Source organism: Oratosquilla oratoria, chromosome 11 (genome assembly GCF_046742065.1).
Source record: "Oratosquilla oratoria isolate Oo_2021 chromosome 11, ASM4674206v1, whole genome shotgun sequence".
NCBI lineage: Eukaryota > Metazoa > Arthropoda > Malacostraca > Stomatopoda > Squillidae > Oratosquilla > Oratosquilla oratoria.
Window position 1 is genome coordinate 1,853,325 of NC_134787.1, and position 11,421 is coordinate 1,864,745.

At 42.0% G+C, this 11,421-nt stretch overlaps 1 protein-coding gene across 3 annotated transcripts in view; it reads left to right on the forward strand.

Moving 5' to 3' along the window:
- The window catches only part of LOC143029547 (ras-related protein Rab-5B-like), a 49,729-nt gene that overhangs the window by 34,503 nt on the left and 3,805 nt on the right, over nt 1–11,421 (forward strand). For all 3 annotated transcript variants that reach the window (XM_076192208.1, XM_076192209.1, XM_076192207.1), the window contains exon 5: nt 4,378–4,503. In XM_076192208.1, coding sequence (XP_076048323.1) covers nt 4,378–4,484 — 107 coding nt within the window. In that variant the 3' untranslated portion in view covers nt 4,485–4,503. The remainder of the gene's footprint in view (nt 1–4,377; nt 4,504–11,421) is intronic.

Here is an 11,421-nt window from a genome sequence, read left to right on the forward strand (position 1 = left end):
TTCACCACTTCTCCCTCCCTCTTTTCTTGGCTACTGGAGGACTGGTCATCCAGTGCCCTGGATCAGAAGCAATGTAGCAAGACATAGCACATCCACAGCAAGGACACTTCATTTAATTGGCAACCCCTCCTCTCCGTCCCCTCATGCAGAAAAAGAGAATACTTGGAGAAATCCTTTCGGACTGTGTCAAAATATCATTCACACACTCCCTCCCTCACCCACTCCCTCCCTCACCCACTCCCTGCCATGAATCGCAGCATCATCAGTACACAACCATTCTCCACCCACCTTTATCTTCTGTCTCTTATAAGGGGGGAAGTAACCCTTTGGTATATAGAGAGGGCCGCATCCTCCATAGATTCTCAAATTTCTTTTACTTGGCAGTACTCCCACTTGTAGACATGTAGTATCACAATAGCACATTATATAAAATACCGGTGTTATAGTAGAACTTCTTTATAATGGTATCCATACTAATGGCATATACATACATATACCAAGGCTTTTTCCCCCTTATAAGGGAGGTAGCCAAAAAGGAAAAGGCATAAAATCATTCCCACCCATTCCATCCCTGAATACACTCCACACCCCTCCACCCTCCCTCTCATCTTAGCACCTCCTGGGTGAGAAGCAGTGTCGCAAGACAGAGCACATCCACAGCAAGGCCGCTTCATTAAATCGGCGACCCCCCTCTCCGTCCTCCCATGCATAAATGAGAAGATGGGGAGAAATACCTTTGGGCTGCGTCAAATTTTGCTCACACATACTACCTCTCCCCCCACCCCCGCCCATTCCACCTCATGCATCACAACATCATCCATATACAACCATTCTTCATTCACCCCTGTCTTCTGTCCTCTCCCGTCCTTCCTCAACAGACATTCCTCTCTTCCCCAAAGCCCCCTTCATGTTCACTCCCTCCATATCTGCCTTCCATACCTCTTTTACTAGTCTTTCTTCACTCATTCTTTCCATGTGTCCAAACCATCCTAATACTCTTTCATCAACCCTATCTCCCAACCCCCTTTCCACCCCTGTTCTCCTCCTCACCTCCTCAATTCTTACTCTGTCCAGTCTAGTAACCCCCATCATACTTCTCAGACACCTCATCTCAAACACATTCAAACTCCTTCTCTCTTCCTCTCTTATGTTCCATGTTTCTGCCCCATACAGTGCTGTTGGCACAATCACTCCTTCATATAGTCTCCTCTTAGCATCCATTCCCAAATGTCTACTCCTCATTACACTTTTTAATCCACCAAGGCACTTACTCGCTTCTCTCAATCTACATTCTACCTCCACCTTCACTCCACCTTTTCCTGCCACATTTGCACCCAAGTATCTAAAACTATCCACTTCCTCCTGTTGCTCTCCCTTAATGCTCACTTCCAGTCTACTGCCATTTTCACCCCTTGTACATCTCATCACCTTACTTTTACCCACATTTATCTTCAACTTTCTTCTACCACACCCTCTCCGAAACTGTCACCAACTTCCTCAATCCCTCCTCTGATCCTGTCACAAGCACAGTGTCGTCTGCAAACAACAGCTGGCTTACCTCCCACTTTTCTCCATTTTCTTTAACCAACTCCAATCCCTGACCCACTACCCTTGCATTTACCTCTCGCTCTACCCCATCCATGTACAAGTTGAACAGCCAGGGCGACATAACACATGTACACTTGGTCTGACATTTTTGTTGTTGTTTTAGCTTTCCTGCCAAAAGTTCGAGGTGCAGTTTGTCTGCCCATACCAAAAAGTAATCTCATATACTTGTTTTTGGCCCCAAATATTGCTTTTCTCAGCCTCGGGCATGCCCAAAGAAGCGAAGAAACTTACCAGGAAGGTATTAACATTGAAACAAAAGCTGAAAGTGACCAAAAGGTAATATGAAAATTGCCACACAATTATGGAACACTACCAGAGTTTGTCATCCACCATTTACGATATAAAAAAGCAGAGTCTGATGATAAAAGAATTTTTCACGAAGAGTGAGACCAACAAGGGCATCAATCAGAGGCAGAAGTTGTGTGCACCAAAGTTGGAGGAGCTGGACCAAGTTCTTTATGAATGGTTTAAGCAGAAGTGTTCAAAAGGAGCATATATTTCTGCCCCACTTGTGATTGAAAACCCCAAAGAAATGTATAACATATTGGCTTCATAGATTTAAGCTGAGGCATGGAATTCATGTATTAGATTTGAGTGGTGAGCAGAAATCCATCCGGCAATGTTGAATCTGCTGAAGCCCACAAGATCACATTTCAGGAAACTGTCACAACGTATAATCTAACACCAGACCAAATCTATAATGCCGATGAGACTGGCGTACTGTGGCATTATTTGCCACATTCTACTTTACCTTGTGGAAATGAAACGGTAGCCCCAGGTTTTAAACAAAATAAAGACCGCATCACCCTTCTCTGTTGTGCTAATGCATTAGGGAAACGATAAAGTTGTTTGTTATTGGTGAATTCAAGAATCCAAGGTGTTTAAAGAGTGTTGCATATTTCCCAGTTCACTTTGGTAAGGTAATGCATGAATGACCTGTGATATTTTCAAAGAGTGGTTTTTCCACATTTTTGTTCTTGCTGTCAAGGAAAACCTGAAAATATGAAAGTGGTGTTGTTCCTCGATAATTGTAGAACCCATCCCCCAGGAGAAGAACTCGTCAGTGGGAACATCTTTACAATCTATCTACCACCTAATGTTACCAGCATGATCCAGCCCATGGATCGGGGGGTGATCGAAAATATCAAAATGAATTACAGAAAAGACTTCATGAGGCTAGTCCTAAATGCTGACTGTGATGATATGGCTGTGCAGAAGAAATTCACTGTCAAGGCTGCTATATATTTTGCATCAAATGCATGGAAAAATTTAAAGAACAGAACCCTGAATCGTGTCAGGCAGAAGTTGTGGCCTACAGTGATCCAAGACAGCGCCCAGTTTGACGCAGAGGGAGAGTTTGAAGGGTTCGCAGTGGCTCAGAATCTTGAAAAAAAAACAATAAAAGATATGATTGAGTCAAGTGGCAAGATTAATGCAGAGGCCAATGAAGTTGAGGAGTGGACTGAAGTTGACTATGATGTTCCTATCACTCACACATTGGATACTGATGGTCTAATTGCTGTAGTCAGAGGATGAGGTCAGGAAAATGATAGAGTAGAGTGAGGAGGAAGAAGTTGATCCCCCAGTGTCATGGAATGAGGGTTTGGCAGCGTTCGACACTGCAATAAGATTTATAGAATGCCAGGAGTATCTCAACAGGCTCAAGAATCAGATTATGGGCACCTGAAGAAAGTCATCAAAGCAGTCAGACATCTGCATCATGTTCTCAAGGGCAGCAGAGTGGGCCTCTACCTCTAACCAGCCCCAGCCTACATCTGGCAAGCCCCCTCTCTCTACCTCTGGTATGGCAGTGGTACTGGATGAGGATATTGATTACCCTCCAGTGCCACTAGTAAGACCCCAGTGAAGTTAACTTAGTTTGTAAGCACATAAAACCAGAAAACATGAAAAAAATTACAAAACAAAAAACAAATAGAAAAAAAGTGAATATTCGTGCCTTGATTTAATGATTAACATTTTACTGTACCATCATTAACTATACTGAATATTGTACCCAAAACTGCCCATATTGTACCTGGGACTATACTGTGCTGTACAGTGTATAGTATAGGTTCACACTGCCACACCTACAACCTATTGTACTGTACTTCACCTACAACTGTACTTTGTGAGTAATGTATTACTGAACAGATGGTTCAGTAATACCTTTGTATATTGTATATTTCATCATTTGTTACTTATTTTCTATATTATTTATCATGTATTTCATATTGAATGCTTGTAAATGTATGTAGCATGAATTCTTGGACATCACTAGAAGTAAGCCTCATAATAACGGAATTTCATCTTTCTCGGTAGTCGTGGTCCCAAGCGTGCCACTATAATGGGTTCTATGGTAGTAGGGCCTTTCAATTAATTAACCTCTTCAATACAAGTCAAATACTCGTACGTACATTAGGCTGCCATCATATACAATGGTGCATCATAATATGCCCATTATAAAATATAGTTACAACTGTTGTACTCGTTTTCACCCAGAATGTTTATAACCACAGAAAACATGATCAAGCGTGTTCACAGTATATGGGGGTCACTCAGTTACAACTATAAAATAAGTATAAGCAGAATGCCGATGCCAGCATCCTTGTATACTTACCTATGCATCATGATGCCTATGAAGGTGTCATCATATTCTAAGGGTTAATCATCCATTGGAATGTGTATTTTTATTCAATTAATTAATTAATTTATTTATTATTGTTATTATCATTATTATTATTATTATTATTATTATTTTTTTTTTTCCAGCTAAAAAGCTTCCAAAGAATGACAGTGGGTCCAGCAGTGTACAGCATGGTAATGTGAATCTGACCACTAACCAGACACAACAGGGACCTGCTGGCTGCTGCAAGTGATTGGCTCTTATAACAACAGGTAAGCATGAATCAGCAACATATCTCAAAATAAAGGGTGGAGTTTCATGTGTCCTCTTGTTTCTTTCATGGGAATTCATTAGCTCTCAAAAAGGCTGCCATGGTCACAAGTGTGCCAGATATCTCTGAAGGTACAATATTATATTGAATGTATGTGGGACCATGGAATACACAAACTCTTTCTTCTATTATTTTACTTAGGTGAAGAGGAGAGCAAGGGTGGAAAATGAGATGGCAGATAGGACTGACAAAAGAATATTGGGTGGGATGGTTCACGTGGAAAGAATGAGTGAAGAAAGATTGGTAAAAGAAGTGTGGAAGGCAGAGGTGGATGGAGTGAACTTGAGTGAATGACATGAGGATGAGATGGATGGACTGGGTGAAAGGTGGCTTTGATCAAGAAGGTAATGTCTGTTGAGTAAAGAAGGGAGAAGGCAGAAAATAGGGATGAATGGAGAACGGTTGTGTATAGATGATGCTGTTATGCAAAGATGGGAGGGATGGGGGATGGATGAGGAGTGGGAGTGGTTATGTATTCACCTCGGATCTGCTGCAGTCGCTGTCGAGACAGCCAGACACCACCCTACGGCAGTGAGCTCAGAGCTCCTTATTAGCAGATCTCTGGGTAGGTCTGAGACCACTCACACACCACACACCGGGACAGCAAGGTCACAACTCCTTGACTAACGTCCCGTACCTACTCGCTGCTAGGTGAACAGGGGCTACACGTGAAAGGAGACAAACCCAACTTATCTCCGCCCGACCGGGGAATCGAACCCCGGTTCTCTGGCTTGTGAGGCCAGTGCTTTACCAATCCGCCACCGAGCCGTGTGTGAATGAGGTTTTGAAGCAACCGTAAGAGATTTCTCCCCGTCTTCTCTTTCTGCATGAGGGGATAGAGATGGGGTTTGCTGAGTATGTGAGAGAGAATATTGGAATGAGTTAAGTGTGTGGAGAGTTTTAGAAGAAATGTAAATGTAATTGTATTGAGAGGTCTAAAATGTTAACTACATCATGAACCAGTGGATGGAGTAATGGGGAAGTATTGTGTGCCAAGGTGGAATGAAAAAGCAGAGAAAATATTGGAGATTTGTATTGAAAGCAAAATGATAGCAAATGCAGTGTTCAAGAAGCATTTAAGTATAAGCCAGGGTTGTTAGTGGAGAGGGTATTAATGGATTATGTAGTGGTGTCCTGAAGGATGATTGGAAGTTCCAGACATCAATGTGTTCAGGGGAGAGGGCTATAGAATCATCAGGTGGAAGGTGAGATTTAGAATGGATCTTGTGTGGAAAAAGAAATGAAGAGGAGGAGGCAGAGAGATACTTAACTCTTACACTGCCGTATTCTTACTCATTGTTACATGAAATTTTTAGCTTAGGGTAAAAGCATAATCATTACTTCATTTAATTTTTGTCCTGCCAAAAAAAAAAAAAAAAAAAGAAAATTGTCATGCTTATACATACTGTTGTTTTAGAGAAATAATGCGAAATAATGGAATAATTTGAGTGAAATGGGCTATTGGCAACTATGGCAGTGCTGGAAAATGATTGGCTAAATTATGTCTTTGTACTTGACTAATTTTGAGGGAAATATGCTGTTGAAAAATGAACATGTGTGTTTTGAGTAATTATATATATATAAAACCCCCATCACCCCTGTCCTCCTGAAACAATAATAAATTGTGAAAATGAAATGTCAGGATATGAAACTTTATTCCTGGACCTGATACACTCGTGAATAAAAATTCATATAAATACCTTTCCAGGAGGTGCTAAGATGGAAGGCAGATGTGGAGGGAGTGAACATGAGGGGACGTCCTAGGATGAGGTGGATGGATGGGGTGAAGGGGGCTTTGGGGAAGAGGGGAATGTCTGTTGAGGAAGGAAGGGAGAGGACGGAAGACAGAGGTGAGTGGAGAATGGTTGTATATGGATGATGATGTGATTGCATGAGGAGGAATGGGCAGGGGGTGGGGGGGGGTGGGGTAGTATGTGTGAGTAAATTTTGACGCAGCCCGAAGGGATTTTCTCCCCGTCCTCTCCTTATATGCAAGGGGGGACGGAGAGGGGGGGTCGCCGATTAAATGAAGCGGCCTTGCTGTGGATGTGCTGTGTCTTGCGACACTGCTTCTGACCCAGGGCGGTGGGCAGGGTGCAGGGATGACCCGTCATCCAGGAGGTGCTCAGATGAGAGGGAGGGTGGGAGGGGTGTGGAGTGTATGTAAGGATGAAATGGGTGGGAGTGTTTTTATGCCTTTCCCTTTTTGGCTACCTCCCTTGTAAGGGGGAAAAAGCCTTGGTATATGTATGTATGTATATGCTAAGATGGGAGGGAGGGTGGAAGGGAGTGGAGTGTATTTAGGGATAGAATGGGTGGGAATGATTTTATGCCTTTTTCTTATTGGGTACCTCCCTTGTAAAGGGGAAAAAGCCTGGGTATATGTATGTATGTATGTCCATGAAATAAAGTATTTCCCTGTAATATGTTATGATACTGCAGAACATGACAAACAAATGATAATGAAATATTAGACAGAAAAGTAGAGAAAGGAAATGAAATTAAATGAGGGGTTGAAACGAGGGTTGGCTTTCAGCGACTACCACTCATGTCGACATAACATACAGGGTGAGCAATATAAAGTAGGCATTTGCCACACACTTTACCATATTTCGTTGCCCATCCTAATGCAGAACATTTGCCTTACAGCAGAGAGAATGAAAGGGAGAGGGAAGAAAGTTGGAAAAGGTGCAGAGAGATGGAGAGTGAGAGAGATTCATGTAACGAAACTTTCTCACACACTTCGCTGTTCATTTACTCACACTGTGTTCCTCTATCCTTGGATGCAATACCTACCATCTACAGAGAGAGAGAGAGAGAGCATCTGTCTCTTTAGCACACATTTCAACGACAAAATTGGGGATAAGCTAAAGAGATGCTAGATGGTGATGTAGTATAGATTCATGAATTGATTTTACATTTTCAAATTATAAATATAAAGAAGTACACCTTTAGAATAGATCATTTCCAATACAATAAGAATTAGTAAAAGGTGAAAATAACTTCCAATACAGTAATAACTACTGCGCTCCCTTTCTAGTAGGGGTATGAATATTCATAACAATGCAAAGAACATACTACATTATATAATGAAGGAAATAATACACAGGCGAGAAATGAAAATTTTTCAATACATCAAAACTGATAATGAAAATACGATATTAGGCCAAACAAATCATTTTCATTATAGTGATAACTCCATTAGACCTTTTCATTTAGACCATAACATCATATAGCAAGTGGACAGCAGGAATATATAATTCGGAATAAGATGAGAAAGGAAAGAGAAGTGAAGGGAGAGGATAGTAAAGGGGTGAGGAGAGGAAAGGAAAGGAAGGGCAGTAGTCAATGCCTGAAGAAAAGAGAAATGCAACAATAGATTTAGGAAAGAAAGCTAGTGTGGAGAAAGAGGGGAGAATAAACTTTAGTCAGCACCACATTCATTGCTAGTACACATTTTACAAATGGAATGATGTGTCTTTTGGCATGTAGCCACAAAACATATTTCTTTTTCAGTACTCTAGCACTCAATAGGTTCGAAGAGTGTGGTACTACATATAGCATCGCCATGGGCAGTGCTACTACATATAGCATCGCCATGGGCAGTGCTACATTGCACTCCTTACAATGGTAAAATGTTGATTTTATTTTCCTTGGTTGCAGGATGGTGTTCATACAAATGTGGCAATCCTTTTGTCTTTTGGTACATTTTATTGAGGCAGTAGGTGGTGGGGGTGAGACAAGTTCCAGGCAGCGTCTCTGTACCCACATTGTACAGGCCAGACGATTAGGCATATTTTGAAGTAGCGAGTGGTGGCCTGGGTGTGGTGAACTTTGATCTCCATACTTCTCCAGCAATTGGTACGACACTGCATACGTGAATTTTCTCATCAGAGACATTGGTCTGTTGCCACTCCTTATCAGCAAAGTAATGTCAATGAGATGCATGAATACCTTGTACCAGCGCATGGTTTTCCTCACGCATTCCACAAAGCTGACCATCATGTCGGCCTTGTCAACAAGACTCATATTTACCGGGTAGTCAGTCACAAGATCTGGTTTCTTTACTATTTCACCTGTCCTATAATTCACCTGTCCTATAATTCACCTTACCTGTATTCATAATTTTTCCGGTATGCAGAATTGACAGCATAATGACTTCACGCTTGTCATGCCACTGCATTGCCATGACTTTTCCCCACTTCTAGTTTTGTGTGCCTTGAAAAGTGGAGGCATGGGTTTTTGTGTCTTTCGAGCTGTACCACAGGATCCTATCCCATTAGTTGTGCAGAAAACTGGACAAATCTCGGCTTGAATAATAGGAGTCTGTATACAAGATGCAGCCTTTCTCCATGTATGGTGCAAGCAGAGTTTTTAATGCTCCCAGTGCTTCTGTGAGGGTCATTTCAATTGTAATCAATGCTGGTACCTGTGTATGGGATCATGTCCACTACAATACCAGTCTCACAATCACACAAGTGTCTTGCGACACTGCTTCTGACCCAGGGCGGTGGGCAGGGTGCAGGGATGACCCGTCATCCAGGAGGTGCTCAGATGAGGGGAAGGGTGGGAGGGGTGTTGAGTGTGTTTGGGGATGGGATGGGTGGGAGTATTTTTATGCCTTTCCCTTTTTGGCTACCTCCCTTGGAAGGGGGAAAAAGCCTTGGTATATGTATGTATGTATGTACAATCGCACAAGACAAAATTTGATTACAAATCGGTTACTTTTAGTCTGCTTATACTACTTGTTAATAAGACGTCCCTTGAATAGCACAAGCGATTTGTCTATTACCAGCTTGCAGAAGGGTTTGAAAAATGGGCTGTGCCGTTCCTTTATCATCATAAACACGTCTCGTATCTTCCACATGCAGGTCTGGACGAGGTTATGTATTCATAGCAAAGTGTGCTATTTTGTCCATTACTTCACCAAATAAGGCTTCAAAATATTCTGCTTCTGTTCCATTAGGTCCAACAGGAAAAACTGAAGTCACGCCTGATGAGTTGGTCAAAATTATGAATGTGAGGCTTAAAATCATGACTATCACTCCAGGAAGAAAAACCCACATTGTCGCAGGGGTTCGTGTCAGGTGGTGCAGTGGTCGGTGCAACTTCTTTATTCTTGCTCGAATTCCATTCATAATCTCTCCTCGATGCACCAGAGCCATCTATGTCACTGCTGTCCTCTGCTCAATGAACATGAGTCATGTTATCATATGGTCCATAATTGCCATCTGCTCTTCTTGATGATAGCAAAGTTTGATCACTTCGTCGCTTTTGGCCAATGCTGATTTGGGTCCAAGTATCCGTCATTACAGTTAATTATGTGTGACCTAATGCAAATAGAATACATAAGATAGCAATAATACCATAACACCATTATAATGATCATAATGATAATGATGATCATAATGATAATGATGATTATAATGATAATAGTACTGATGATAACAAAGATGGATGACAATAATAGTAACTGTAATGGTATTATTGATAATGAGGAGGATGGTAAGGATGATGGTAATGATGCTGATGATGATGGCTATTGTGATGAAATGAAATAGCAACTCCAGTAGGCCAGTTGACAAGAGAGGCTCTTAGTGGCAAACGGATCTTATAACTATAATAACATGCAAATCGTGAAAACCTGAAAGATTCATAATATAAAACACGTGCTCCCAGACAACCATGCCAACAAAAGTGTTCTATCCTACACGAGGAATATTAGCACGATGTGTATGGTTTGTCGCTGAAAGCCAACCCCTCTCGCCTCGTCCACATGAATCTGTAGGCGACGTGATGTTTAGGAAAAAGGTGTGGGTGCACAGCTATATTCTGGATTTGGAGGAAGCATATGGCAGGGTTGACAGATGCATTGTGGACTGTTGTGTACATAGATAGGATGGTATATACATATACCAATGGCTTTTTCCCCCTTACAAGGGAGATAGCCAAAGTCAAAGGCATAAATCCACTCTCACCCATTTCATCCTCTACTCCCATTCACCACCCCTCCCTCTTTTCTTGGCTCCTGGATGATGGGTCATCCCTGCATTTGCCCACTGCCCTGAGTTGTAAGCAATGCAGCAAGACACCACATCCACAGCAAGGCTGCTTCATTTAATTGGTGAACCCTTTCTCCATCCCCATATGCAGAAAAAGAGAAGATGGGGAGAAAACCCTTTAGGCTGTGTCAAAATATCATTCACACTCCCTCCCCCGTACCCACTTCCTTCCATGCATCACATCATCCATACACAACCATCCTCCACTCACCCCTATCTTCTGTCTTCTCCCTTCCTTCCTCAACAGACATTTCCCTCTTTCCCAATGCCCCTTTTACCCCATCCATCCATCTCATCCTCTGCCTTCCACACCTCTTTTACTAATCTTCACTCATTCTTTCCATGTGCCCAAACCATCCCAATACTCTTTCATCAACTTTATCTTCCAACTCCCTTTCCACCCTGGCTCTCCTCCTCACCTCATTTCTCACTCTGTCCAACCTAGTAGTCCCTACCATACTTCTCTGGCATTTCACGCCAAATACAATTAAACCCTCTCTTCCTCTCTTATATTTCATGTTTCTGCCCCATACAGTGCTGTCAGCACAATCACTCTTTGTACAATCACCATTTAGCATCCATTACCAAATGTCTATTTCTCATAACACTTTTTAATCCCTAAAGACGTGTACTTGCCTCTCTCGGTCTACATTCAACCTCCACTCCTCCCTTTTCCATCACATTCACACCCAAGTATCTAAAGCTATCCACTTCATGTCTCTTTCCCTTAATACTCGTTTCCATTTTGTTGTCATCCTCTCCCCTTGTACATCTCGCCATCTTACTTTTACTGACAT